This window comes from Lycorma delicatula, chromosome 4 (assembly GCF_047948215.1).
Source record: "Lycorma delicatula isolate Av1 chromosome 4, ASM4794821v1, whole genome shotgun sequence".
Taxonomy (NCBI): domain Eukaryota; kingdom Metazoa; phylum Arthropoda; class Insecta; order Hemiptera; family Fulgoridae; genus Lycorma; species Lycorma delicatula.
The window spans coordinates 38,720,276-38,735,905 of record NC_134458.1 but is presented as its reverse complement, the minus strand read 5'-3'; the positions used below and the strand labels follow the sequence as shown (position 1 = coordinate 38,735,905).

At 27.6% G+C, this 15,630-nt stretch overlaps 1 protein-coding gene across 4 annotated transcripts in view; it reads right to left on the bottom strand.

The window, feature by feature from the left end:
• LOC142323294 (uncharacterized) overlaps window positions 1-15,630 on the bottom strand; it is a 154,797-nt gene that overhangs the window by 34,487 nt on the left and 104,680 nt on the right. For all 4 annotated transcript variants that reach the window (XM_075362754.1, XM_075362755.1, XM_075362753.1 and 1 more), the window contains one exon: window positions 3,211-3,369. In XM_075362754.1, coding sequence (XP_075218869.1) covers window positions 3,211-3,369 — 159 coding nt within the window. The remainder of the gene's footprint in view (window positions 1-3,210; window positions 3,370-15,630) is intronic.

Sequence of the window (15,630 nt, the reverse complement as noted above, 5' to 3'; positions counted from 1 at the left end):
AGTCTTGATAATTCAAGGTACAGCAACCAGAACTATTTTCAAAGAAATTTAAACAATATCCAAAAATTATGTCTTATGTATTCATTATATATATATATATATATATATATATATATATATATATATATAAATTCTATTAATATAAACCACCTAGTACAAAATATTGAGATAAGACATATCTTACCTTAATTTTATCATGAAAGTGAAAGTTAATATAAATAAATAGTCAATATTCTGTACTAGAATATTGACTACTTATTTATTTTAAACTAGGTGGTTTATATTAATAGAATTTAAAATATTATTTTACAGCAGTACAGAGTAATAATATGAATCTTAAAAAAGATTAATTTCAGTAAAATAAATATATATTGGATGAGACTGTGAAATGGTTTGTGGCAATGAGTTTCTTGTTCCTGTTCTGTGTGTTTATAACGTGTCTGGGACCAGCTCAGCCACAACGATCAGTGATCATCTACAATAAGAACAATAACAATAAATAATTTGTTTAGTCCATTGCAAAAAATGTGTTAAAAAACAGTGCAATATCAAATTTAGTATTTTTAATGATTAAAAAAGACACCAGAAAAGAATATAGAGTTTACAGGCTGTGAATGATATCAATGTTGAAGGGTCGTGAAATGAAGGAATTACAGGCAAGAAAAAACAATTGAAGGGATAGAAACTTTTGTCATTGATGATTATCATAATTTCAATAAACTGTCTCTAAGACTAAAACATTTTGGTGAACCTAGTATTTTTAAAACCACAAATCAAATATTATATATCATATAATGAAATATGAAGACTGATTTAGTTCCTCATAACTCAACAGTGAAAAATTAAAAAACCTGACACGTGACTGCTTTAAAGCAAGATATCTGTAAAAAATGTTTTGCAATAGTTGATCAAGAAGCTTGACAGCTTTATTAAAAAAAAAGTACCTAAATTAGTTAATTTTTCAAGTAGCTCATTTTTGAGACCATGTAGTAAGATGCCACTTCCAACATAAAGAATTGCCCTTTCTTAATTATATCCTTACAAATTTTTATAAGTGGATTTCAGCAAAGTTTCAGTCTTCTAGTGCAACAAGTTTAAGTTCCAGCAGTTTGAAATAAACTACTTCCATTCCTGAGACAATTAATGAAAAAGTTCAAACACTGTTATACACACTGTTACACATTACACTGTTATACATTAGTAAGTGAACTAAAAAGAAATTTCACAGAAAACTATGTGAAAGTTTTCCACAGTTGAGTGTGGAACTTTCAGGAAATGATACAGATTCTTTTAAAATTTTTAAAAAGGTGGTGGCCCCAGAAACTACTAGTACGCTGACCTGCAGTCTGGGTAAGTAATACTAGTCAAACAGTTCATAATTAATTTTTTTTTAGTCTTACAAATGCACTTTATTATTTAAATTTAACAGGCGTTGAACTACTTCCAGGACCACCATTAGGTATTGCTTCAGAGGATGAGATGAATGATTTGTAGCATGTGAAAATACCATGCCTGACCGGAATTTGAACTCAGGACCTCTGAATGAAAGGCCAAGAAGCCACCACTTGCACCATGGAGGCCGACTTGGATTTCTTGTTTTTCACAATTTCACAGTAAAAAAGTCAACACAGTTGTTACCATATGTGTTTCTATGACATTTTGTTTCAAATTGGGCAAGACATTTAAAATTGAAAATGTGGTAAGAAGCTTACATGGAAGAATATATAAACTAGTTGTGTAGATGGGAATGCAATGTTTCAAATGAAGTGTCCTGAAGTCAATCAAATATGATCTGTTTTTTTTTTTAATGGTATATTGTATATTGTGAGTACATCCCATCTAGGCATAACATCAATAATTTTATAAAAGTAATGTACAGGGAGGCAGTTAGAAAGATGTCTGAAAGATGGGCAAACAAAAAACAGAAGCTACACCATGACAATGCTCTTACACATTGAATGTATCTTATTTGAAAGTTTTTGGTAAAATATAACTACACAATTGTACCTTAGTTCTCCTATTCACCTGCAAATTTCTTTCTTTTTCTGAAAATAAAAACCATCGTGAAATAATGCTGTTTGTAGATGAACTGCAGATTAATTTACAAAATGTGTAGCAAAACAATTATAATACCAAAAAATAAAGTTGGGTGCACTGCATTAACAGGAAAGGGAACTACTTTAAGTGTAATAAGTCTAATAAGTTAAATAACAACTGAATAAAATGATTCTGAAAGAGTTTGGGATCTTTTTGGATGAACCTTATACCAAAAATCTGACAACACAGTTGTAGTATCTTCCCGCCTTACAGCTTTTTTCTGATGCACGGCTTACACACATAAGCACACAACTTAAATTTAAAATAATTATCATTTTATTTAAATATAATAATTTTGTTTAATCAATAATTCTAACTAAAGCGCATGCACATACTGTATTTCATTTGCACAGATGTGGCGGTACTAGCAGCCACTTTAAATATTATTCACTTATTTAATTCTACGTCTCACTTGTGACAATACAACACAGCTGATGCCGGAGGCTAAACAGAAAAAGAAAGAAAGATGACTACAGCAGCTGTGTCAGAGCTACACTAGCATTTCTTGTGATGACAGGGGGTACTAATGACACACAGTACCCACTTAACCACTAGTTTATTTAGAGAATTTTTTGGGGTAGGGGTGTGATTTGGCAAAAAAAGTTTTTTTGGAAATACTATTTTTTAATTGTTAACAAATGTGCTTAAGAAAAATAAGACCTTAATTAGGCAAAATCTCGAGATATTGAGGGTGACCTTGCTCTACAGCCTCACCCCATTGACCTTTTAAGTTGACAATTTAATGGCATCAATGTCCCATATATAGAAATAACCTGACAAAGTTTGGTCAAAATCAGTTGAGTAGTTAAGAAAATATAAGGTGATTTAAGAGGCCAAACATTGAACACACACATGTACATACGAAGATCTGTAAAATTTCCATCTGGTTTTTTGGGTTCCTCAGGTGTCAAAATGTAAAGATCCGGTGACAACCAAATATGCCCAAATTGGACCGATTACCAAACTTTATCTTCTATAGCTACAGATCTACTATAGTAATAGGTGGGACAGTAAAAAGATGTTTAACTTTGACCTTACCCCTCCCAAAAAAAAACAAAAAAATTTACAAAATAATAATAAACAAAGTATATATGTGTAACTGAAATAATTTACTTGTGGTGTAGTAATATTAGATGGAGGTTGTGGCTGCTGAGTTGTTCCAACAGCTGGATTCGGTGGTGGTGGTGGTGGTGCAGGAGTTGGTGGCTGATGTTGCTGTGCATGATGCTGGGCAGTCATCAGACGTAACTGACCAGATGCACTACCTTCAAGCTGTAAAAATTTCTTACAGATTATTTAATAAATTTAGCTTTATTAATAACATTTTAATAATGATTTAATTATATTTACATATGTTATGTGTAAAAACTAAAAATAATTTTTAATTATTCAAACAAAAATTACAAGCATAATGCCAGTTTTCAGTGAAATAAGCAGTATTTTTAAATAATTCAACTAAGTGCATAAGAGTGTTGTCATAACACGTATGTATGATACATTTAAAAAAATAAACTTTAGCACAAAAGTCAACATAAATACGGCAGATAAAATCTTTTAATAACAGTTCAGATGTTTTTCAAAATCTTAAATTGAAACAAAACTTCTAACTTCTAATCTAAAATTTACAAATATTACTGTAAAATTGTATCTGAGTTACAATTTATCTTCTACATTATTACAAAAATTCTGGGCAGACTAGATTAGTTTCTTCAAGAGTGCATAGGGCTGATGGCTGAAGCCATAACTTGGGATATATCTCCATTTGATTTCATGATAAATAAGATGGCAGCAGGATTTCTGTGCTTTTTGTGATAAGTATACAAATACTATGCAACAAAAAATACGTTGATCTTCAAGTCAGGCATGCTAATGGGAAACAATGGTGCAAACTGTGAAACAATTAAATTTGGGGAAATGAGTTAAAAAAAACAAATACTTGTGGGCACGCATTTTCAACAGAGATAAAAATTACATAAGAGGAAAAATCTGAAGGTTAATTTTGTATTAATGAAAAAATTACCAGGAACCAGAATAAGTAATGGTTTTTCTTAAAAAAAAAACTCAAAACTATTTTTCATTGTTGCAAACTATTAAAGCTGAGTTTTTACAAAGATCTGTTTGAAAAAATTATGGATATTTATTTTTTTTTAAATTATCTTATATATTAATTTTTAGATAGAATTTATTTTTTTTCTTTAAAAACTTAATTTTCGTCACGAATTTGTGCAAGTATGTTATGATTTAAAAAGAGTAATAAGAAGAAAAAAATCACAGTACAGTACAATACTTTTGTTTTTTCCTGGGTTATTTTGTTATAACCGATCACGATCACGGATTTGAATACTAGATCGTGGATACCGGTGTTCTTTGGTGGTTGGGTTTCAATTAACCACACATCTCAGGAATGGTCGAACTGAGACTGTACACAAGACTACACTTCATTTACACTCACACATATCATCCTCATTCATCCTCTGAAGTATTATCTGAACGGTAATTACCGGAGGCTAAACAGGAAAAAGAAAGAAGAGTTATTTTGTTAACAGCATCTCAATAAAAATTATCCAGTGATACAAGATTAATTTATTAACTAAGACAAGAAAATATCTCTGGCCGATTCTATGATGGCAGTTGATTTTTTTCTGCTTCCAATTCACGGAAACTTTCAAATATTTAATGATATTATGTTTTATATTTAGATTGCATTTAACTTATAGAATTTCTATTTAACTTGTATCATAAATGTCTTAATTATATAATATGATCAAAATAAAACATTATCGGATGCGTTATTTTGTTTAAGTACATCATGATAGTTGAAGAACACATCAGTATGAACTATGATATTCTCTTAACATCTAGTAAGAATTTTTTTTCATCAGACATAAAAAATATAATTTAGTATTTTCATAAAAAAAGACCCATTATTTATTGAATAGCTGGAAATGAAGTTAGAACTAAATTAATGGTTTTGGGGGGTGTACACCACTACTTCCAGAAAAATGTAATATTACACTTTCTAAAGTAACTCACCTGCCACCAAAACGCTTATTAAAAATATGAACTTTATAAACTATAATTTATCTAAATTACAAACATTAATTTTAGAAATCTATAAATAAATTTAAAAAAAGAAATAAATCAATAAAATCTAATAATACTACACATTTTTCCTTTTATAAAGCATAATTAAATAAAATTTTATGTGTTCTGTGGATTTGTTAAAATAACATTGAATTATAGTAAATATGTTTATTCTAACTGAAGATTACATAACATGAATATAAAGATATATAAGTAAAAAATTGGGAACAAAAAAAAAATAAATAAAATAATAGGAGCTAATTTACTTACTGGAGCTAAAATTAAAATTTTGTAATTTCTCTAGGTTACTTTACTAAAATATTAATTCTGATATAAATGAATATTTTATTAAAAGAACAAGAATAATATCAATCAATAATTTAAAAAAGGATTTCTTTGTTATCAGTGCTATTATTATTATTACATTAAAGTAAATGTTCTATACACCATCATATAAGGCATGATTTCCAGGAATTAATTCTTTCTCAATAAATTAAATAAAAACATTAAAACTAAAAAAAAAATTACTTGCTCATTATTGTTTTGATACGTGATTCTCCACTTCCAATCAGTATGGTCTACCAGTTCATATAAAGCATTATGAACAAGGATTTTTTTTTTAATAGTCGCTACATTTGTTCACAGATTTTCATCTGTGAAATAGATGAAACATTAATTCCACACCAAGGTCTTGCTTTGCAACTGTATGTATTTCACTAAATCTACAGCTTTCACCTTTTAAATAAAGGTTTGTAATACACATGTTTTTTTATAATTATTGTAAAAAAGTTGTAGAAAGACAACTATAAAGATAGCTTATAACATTAAATAAATTAAAAAAAAATTAAGTAGCATCATCAATTAATAAATTCAGACTCTAAAGCCTGGTCTGCTCTAGAACATGAACTGATGTGAAGAAAGGAAACCTTGAAAGAACCCTTGACAATGATATTTGTAATATCCATTGATTTAAACAAGTGTTCATTTGTCTAGTGCCGACCAGCCTTAGCAGTTAATATTAATGCTCCTAGGTTTGTAAAGGTATGGATTGAGCTTGAAGGTGCTGCTGACATGTCTCTGAAATAAGCAATAAGTACATTTATCAGTAAAATTCTCACTGTAATGTTAACTACTATGGATCTTTCTTTAATCTACTAAATCACCCTTCATTATGAAATCTGACTTATTTCCTAGGATTTACAGTAAGTTATCAGTATATCATACACATAGATGACATTAATATATTAAAAATAAGCACCGTAGATTACAAATGTGATATTTATTAAGTAGTGTTATTAATACATCAAAGATAATAAATAACATAATGTACTTATAATCAGTAAAATACGATGTAACTAAATCCATAGATAATATCACTTAGCACTTAAATGCTGCTATTCTGACCAGTATAAAACACATCAGTACTGTAATTAATTATTATTACTTAATTTAATTCTGACTTAATTTAATTTAATAATATAAGTAAATAAAAGAGTTAATGTATGTTGTGACAACATACAATATTAAAAATGTAATAAGAAGAAGACTATAATTACAGTACTATTAAAAACATTCTACAAATATTTAAAAGAATTTTCTGAATCACCATTAAGAACAGATAAGAAATATATTATTCTTAAGTTTATTTTTCTGTTTTAGCCATAGCAACTACAAATACATTATTAAATTTATTAATGTATTAATTTAATATATATATTTAAATTTACATTTCAGTTTACAGGTTTGCTTGAAGATAATTTGATTAAATAATAATTTTGCTAAACAAACAATTAAAAAAGATTTACTACAATCCAAAAGGGTTTTTTATATAAAAAAAAGAGAACAGGGTTTAAAGTTAGCAGTTACACAACATTAGATTAAATGAATAAGAACTAAGCATACCTTTATGTTTTGCAGTTTTGAAGGTAGACAAATTACAAAAAATAGCACATTACTGCATACAAACTTAAAAATTCAAAAACAGAAATAAAAAATACTTATTTTTGTAACTTACTTCTTTTAATTCAATTTTTTTTGTATTATTTTTAATACTTACTAAAATTGAAAAACATTATATTTTTTGGAAAAAAAATTAATGCTAAAACTTTTATACAAAGAAACATGTCTGTAAACAAGAGATAAATATTAAAAAAACACTACTGCCAAAAAAAAAATTGCTGTTTAATGTAGGATAATTAAACAGCGTGCGAGTGACAATTTTGTATATAGTATAATTTTTTCTTCAAATTTTTAAAACTTATTTAAACATATATATAGCCTATGAGACACTCCCGGTAATGTAAGGATTCCAACTAAGTGTCATACATCTAAATTGGTTCAGCTGTTGAGCTGCTACAGCGGAACAACAATATATACATTTTATGTATATATATATATATATACACTCTAAATACATTACACTCTTTTCTGGCAGTCATGTAATAAGGTCTATTTCTGAGTATATCAGTTAATTTTTGTTCTGGTTTGGTTCCATCATGATTTTTGTTTTATACTACCAAATACTCCATTTGAATTTTGAAAATCAGAAGATTGGTTGCCAAGATGTAACATTTCCGAATTAACGTGATCTGTTAGATCAAAGTGTACCTTATGCATGCAAAAGTTAGCCTTCAGTCTACTAATAAATACCCCTTTTCAATTTTGAAAACTGGACAATTGTTTGCAAAGATATTATAAGAGCATCCCAAAACAGTGCCCCAGGGGCACCCCATTTGTTACCAGTTGATGGTGATGATTGTTCTAACCTTGCATGATGTGCTCACATCAGCTCACCACTCTGGCTTACACAGTCCCCACGGGAAGTCCATTATTATTAAACAGAAATTTTTTTATTTATTTAATATTATTTTATTTAACGTAGATTTAATTTTATTATTTTTGTAATATTATTCATTCGATTGATTAGAATCATTCACAACTGAATTAATAGTTAGAAATTACACAACACAATTAACAATAAAAATATACATAAATTAAGGCACAACAAAGGTTTTTATTTTTAACTTGTTATTAGGCTGGATTAAATTATTTAAAAAAATCCACGTATCTAAATTATGACAAAAATATGAATTGAATTTTTTCTTCCAAACACCGATAGATTCATTAGCATCACAATAGTTTCACTAAGAATATCCTATACGCTTACACTTTTAATTAAATGAAATGACTGTAATCTACAAAAAATGGTTCTACTCTATCTTAATTAATTATTAAAAACAACTACAAATGAATTTAAATAAATATATCTTTAATGTATCATTCTTGCATCAGTTCAGTATATACTAGACGAAATTACAATGAAGCAGCTGAGAAAATGTACAAAAAGAGTATCATAAAAAAAACAAAAAGTGTGATATGAGGAAAGTAAATTTAAACCGTCCTCTTGGTCTGAAAAAATTATTACTGAAGGTTCATAAACAGACGTGTCTTGAAAGTAGCATTGCAATGAATTGGGTATTAGAAGTTAGTACTAAAGAGTACCGAAAGTTGTTTAAATATATCTGACTGTGTAGGACAAAGCAATATGAAACTAACTTTCTTTACTTCTTCTTCACAGCTCTTATGTAACTTGGTTGTTTTTCAGCTCTACACTATGTTATAAATTAATGTACATCATTGCACAAGTCTGACCCATGTTCAGCTCTAAATGCCACTATCCTTGCTCTATATAATCACCCCTCAGATTATGTCAAATGCACTTTAATATACTGATAATGAAAGGAAAATTGAATATACTTTTAATCCTTTTCACACTACAACCTAGATGAGAAGCATTCCTCAACATATGGCTTCAACATCAATTTCAGCATTTTGATTGTTCACTGTTCCTATCATCCCTGTATGATTATCACTGATCAAAAAATTATGAATGATTTATTATAAATTAATGAATATATTATTAATTACAAAGTTTCAAAACAGTACTATAATATTTGTGGTAAATATGCATCTTCTTTTTTTTAAAAAAAAGAAAGAAATAATCCATTTTTGGGTAGTATTTTTAAACATTGATTAATTTTATATAACAAATTTTTGTAGTGCTATATACAAAATATTACAGAAGATAATTTTTGGAATTTTTTAATGTATTCTTTGAGGTAATTTTTATATGAATACAAGATTTTATAAAAATTCTAGTTTTTCAAAAATTTTAGAATCGAGCCAGTTTTTTATGTATATTATGTTATCATTTAATAGTAACAACTCCAAAAAATAATCATAAAACCCACCACCTCCATTTTCAATGATAAATTCTAAATATACTTTACAAAACAAGTTACTAAATTTGAAAAACAGATATCATACATAAGTCATTCAATAAATATAAAGCTCTATTTATGATAACATTTTAATGTTTCTGATGTGTAAAATTTAAGACAACTTTTCAACAATTTTTTTATTTCTGTTGTTAAATATCTGGATAAATGTTTTTTTTTTTTTTGTGATCCAGAAAAATACATTCTATCACACAGATATCACCAGAAAAAACAGAGTATGTAGCAAAACGCAGAAGCTGCCATTAATGTAGAAGTAGTTTATGAAAAAGTTAAATGAATTATCACTGAAAACATGCATAAGAAATGAAAACATTTTCTAAAGTTAAATCATCATAAATTACTGTCTCAAAAGGAATAATATTTACAACATACTTGTACAACTAAAATTAAATACTTAATTTTCTTGTATAAATTAATTTAAATTTCACCAATATTAATGTAACTGCATCAGTAAATGTAAAAGATAATCAGTTACTCAAAACATTTATAAATGTATCAGTTTAAATCCACTTGCAATTTTGTTCATTAAAATCAAATTAACAGGTTAGACACAAAAGACAAAGTTGCAAGATGACTTTAAATTTAGGTATTTGTAAATTTTATGCTTTACATAAGAAATTTGAAGAATGTTAAAAATTATTACACATCAAACAGCTTATTTACTTCTCACACACACACACACACACACACACACACAAAATCGTTTTTTTCCTTTAACATCACATAAAAAATCAAAACATAAAAATAAAAAAAATAAGTTAATCTTATACATAATAACAGAGTAATTCTACAGGTACAAACATCTTTAGATCGTAATACAAATTATTCATGAAATAATATGTGCAAAAGTGGATACAAAATCAGTGAAAATCCTATATCATAAAATTTAAAACTCACTCCTATTAGTGGCACTCAAGTAAATAACTAATAAATATTATTTTTTGTACTATTACCAACTACTTTATTAATGTTAAAAAAATTAATCAACAAAAAATTTCACACATAAATACAAAGACCAGCACAAATTATTAAAAAAGTAAATTACATTTGAGAATGATAGTTTTAACCTATAACAATAAACTATATACTATATATATATATATATGAAGTAGATAAGCTGTTTGATATGTAATAATAATATATATAAACACACACACACACACACAAACAAACAAAATAGATCACAACTTAGTCAGAAATGTTATAAAACTTTTACATTATGAAGTTTTATAAATATTTTATTATAGTATTAATATTATCATAAAATAATCACACAAAAAATTACAATTAAACTTCACATATAATTAATCTGCGGATAATTTCTTTACTTTGTTAGATACCACTAGAAAAATTATTAAAAAATTACAAAACGGCTAAAATAATAGACACAGATAAAAAAAAGAAAAATAGTTTCATGCGAAGTCATGCCTTCCAATGTTACTTAAGAAATGGAAAATGACAAAACTGATTTACTTTCATCAAATAATTTTTTTTTTCAATCAATGTATGATGTACCTACATTACACCTGTAAGATACATTATACTAATGAATTTATTTAAATTCATGCTTTATAGTACGATCAATATGAAACAGAAGAAAATAAATGGATGTGTTGAAAAAAAAACTTAAATACACACCTATATCAATAAAATGTTAAATCTTACAGTAAGTGTGCATACTATTGAGAACATACTTTTGAAAGAAAATTAATATAAAAAAGAAAATTTTGGGTATATTTTTTATATAAGGAATAACTATAAACAATTTATTGATGATAAAACAAGGTTTTATAACGCATTCCTATATTACAATTTAGACTAAATTAAAGTGGAATAAAAGGCCTGGTTTTACCCAGTAGGGACCTCAACCGCTGTTGAGTTGTTTTTTTTGTGACCCAAAAAATGAAATAAAGTTTTCAAAGAATATTACTCCTTCCTTCAGAATGTAACAATTCTGGTTGAAATCAAAATTGTTACTCCCAAAAACACTTATTAGTAAACTAGGAAAGCAGCTGCTCTATTGAGTATCACATGATGTTGGTGTTACACCACAGCTGAAACCAGTACAGCAGCTGACCTAATTCTAATAATCACTCTCCCGATACGAAGAGATCAAAAATGTAGTGCAATAAACACTGATTCACAAGATCATGGCATCTTACCACCTAGCCTGAGACCTAAATTATTACCTAATTCTTCTTTTTCACATAATGTTTTTCACCCACGAGTTGAAAAATATTTAGTACTGTATTTTGGACACAGATGACATCACTGTTGTAGTCGAAACCAGTTTTGCAGGATATAAAGTTGTCCCATACTGGTCAAAAAGTAAAAATAACTTATTGTTTGAAATGCTATTTTTGATAGTTTTGCTGTGCTGTAGTAATTAATATCAGGGTTATATATTTTTGGGGGATATAATTTTAAAAAAGTCACTAAAGCTTGCAAATACTTTTTTCCTGGTACCCATTATTATTGACTCATCTAAAATTTTACTGAATTTTTAAAAAGAAATCCCTCAAAACCTTAACAAAAATTTTTAATTTTTTCCAAAAGTTGGTTTAATATTCTGGTTCGGCAATGCCTTGTATAAGGTATTAATCTGACAACAGCAGGTATACAGAAAAAGGCCTCTCAGCTAAAATCAAGATGTAGTATCTGGTTTTTAAGTATCTTCCATTAACAAATTAACTTCAATATCCATTTAACATAGCTTTCTTTATATTTAAAATGTTACTATTACTTTATGTTTTGGTCTGAATTTTGATTATTTTTAAATCCTAAACTAAAATCTACCAAAAGCTAGGTTTATTCACATCTTACAAAATATTTTCAAATGTAATGCTATGGATTAACTCAGACTCCACAGGGACTCTCAACTTTAGAGAATACATGAAATAATAATCCTATGAAACTGAACTGGTTGCAGTCTTCCTTTAAACTGTACACAAGCTGCAGCCACTCGCACAATATACCTGTACTACATAAGATCCATTACACAGTTCAAACAAAAAAATGTCTTATAGACCAACACAACACGACTCCTTTCTTGTAATGAACATATGTTACTTTGTAGGCTTTTTATTGAAGATCACAGTAAAGATCTTATTAAATCTTCTACTAAATTGCAGAGGCGATCTAAAATCCTGTGGAACATAAATCTGAAAGTTTCCTAATTGGCCATGATAAGTTCTGGAATCATTTAATGACTAATAATCTTTTGCAAGAGTACCCAAAATGTAGACTGAAGCAACAAACTGATGACCAGTTATCTACCTGGTATGTGAGATGCTCCAGAATCAAATAAAGTAATTTCTTGAGTATCTCTCTCCCACAGGTAAAGATTCTGATTTCTTAAGCCATGTTCTGCATCTAGCTAAGGATAAAGAATCAGGTTAGAAAAATCAAAATGTTAAGAAAGCTTAAAAAGCATTTTAGGCTGAGTTGGAGAGGATCTACTACTCCTAAGGTCAAATCGAATGGCACTTGAGTTTATTTATCGGCCACGGAGGCACCACAGAACCAGTCTATTAATACCTCATACAAAATCACACAGAAAAAACACCCACCCACAAAATGGAAATATTACATACAGCATAAATAAATCACACAACCAGCAAATACAGAATAAGACAATACAATACCTATAATAATAAAAAAAATTAAAAAAAAAACAGATATAGACAATATTAATCATATATAACTGCAAAAATAATTGTTATAATCATTCCAAAACTGGTATTGATGTAAAAAGCAACAATTAAAATCACGATATGGAATTACATACAAAAACACAACACTTTATGAGCAGATACATGGTTAAAGAAGGAACTGCAAAATAACTCAGAAAGATCTTCAATAAAAATAGAAAACAAGTCATTATAATTTAATAAAATTCAAACTTACAAATTAATTACTTGTTATTAATGATGGATGGATTATTGATAATCCATCCATACCTAATGGACTGGTTCTTATACTTTCTACTTTTCACCTAGACTATTACTAACACATTCTAAAATCAACGTTTAGTCAGTCTATATTTACAATACTCCAAATCTATATCAGCACAAAGATTTTTACATAAAATGAACAGGTCAGTCTCATTATTAACTTTGGCATATCTACAATCATTATAATACTAGCACTTTATCAATTAATTACTACGTTATATTTCTATACTACATGTCTATAGTTTGATACAAAACAAGTTAAAAATAGAGGATTTTAGCACTGATAATGGGAATAACAATTCAACAACCTATTCTGATTATTTTAAACACAATAAAACATGTTTGTAAACATTTCTGGCCTTTCTATTGCATTGGTTTAATACTAATACTAAATTGGTTTCATAATTAATAGTCAATTCTAGTTCAAAAATTAAAATTAAATTACAGATTTCAGTACAAAAAAAAGGAAATTAATCATCCATCACTCTATAAACTGGTGAAAATTCAACAAATTATGTAATAAACATTAGTTTACCACAAAATTTATGTAAATGTTTATCATTAAAAATTACAGGACCGATAACCTTATCATAACATCTCAGGATAAAATAAAGCAATCAAAGACAAAAATTGTGAAGTCATGTAACATTTAAATTAGGTATTTATATAGATATATTATACGGTATTTACTCGCATAAATCACATACTGAACTTTTAAACAATACTTAAAAGTATTTAAAAATAAAATATTCAGTCAAATAAATATAATTTTCTCACTGATTATCACATTTTAGTTTCATTATAAACTTATGTAAAATCATTTCCTCACATAAATCATGCACCTACTTTTAGATAAAACATGTTGGACAAAATAAGTGTATAAATTACGTGAATAAATATGGCAATTCATTTTACTCCCATTTAGAAAGTAAATATTCTAGTGCGAGGTTGAATTAGTATAATCATTTTTACTGTGTAGACAACAGATTTTTTAAGTATCATCTACCTCCTGATACAAATGGATTGTGTATATTAACAATAATATACAACATATGTGTAATTTAGATTAACAGTTTGGTAACCACGAATGAGTAAAAAGGGTGGAACTGGTATACTACTTCTACTACTGTAGAGTGTTACTAACACAATTCTTGTGTGAATGATACAAACACATGTAGTACATTAAATAAAAAAATGGAGTTTGTCAATACAGCAGAGTAAAGTTTGTCAACTACAGGAATACAACACAAACCAATGAGTAAAATGACAATGAGAAACAAAATAATTAAATGAAAAGCAAAACATTAACTTCCCTCAGCACATAACTTTACATCATGCATATAAACTTCATCCTGCACATCTCGTACAATATTTTCATAGTTACTATGTGCAAATGTAATAAAATCGGTATGTGCTGTGAATTTTCAGTAACCTTATTGACACAACCAACTATTAATTGATGAGTTTTTTGCTTTTGAATATAATTGTAATGCAGTGAGTACCTAGTGCAGTTACTTAGAAAAGCAAGTAAAATGATTAACTTTGCTAATCCAAGGCGACTGAAAGCTAACTCATTTTTATTTAAATCAGGGACAATTCAAAGAAGGCAAAGAGGATGTACGTTCACCTTTTGCAGAAAATCATATTAGTTGAATGATTGAGTTTTTTTCTTCTAAAAAGAGAGCACAATTCTACTTCATTCACTTTTATGGATTACAACATTAAAAATTTGATTTTATAGTTAAGAAATTGTAGTATATTGTAAATTATGTATTGATATCGCAGTAATTGGACTCATATTATAGTTTTTGATGTTGATTTCAACTACACACAGTTACACACATATGAAAGATTTAATAATGAAATCTTAAAGAAAATACATTGATCAAAAATTTCCCTGCATGATAAATCATTTTTCAATTTTCTCAATTAATTAATGAAGTTGAAAAATATATTTAAAGAACGGCACAGGTATTTATCCAAATACAAAATCACATTAAAAAATTGTTAAGCAATGTATCTATACTTTAATGTAAATTACATGAAAAAATGTTACTATTTTATAATAAATCTTTATAATTACCAAACTGAATCTTCTATTACAGACTAATTAATATTTTTAATTCATATATATTGCAAATCACAGCAACAACAGTAAAAAATGGTGGCATACAAATAAAATATCAGCAAGTTCTGCT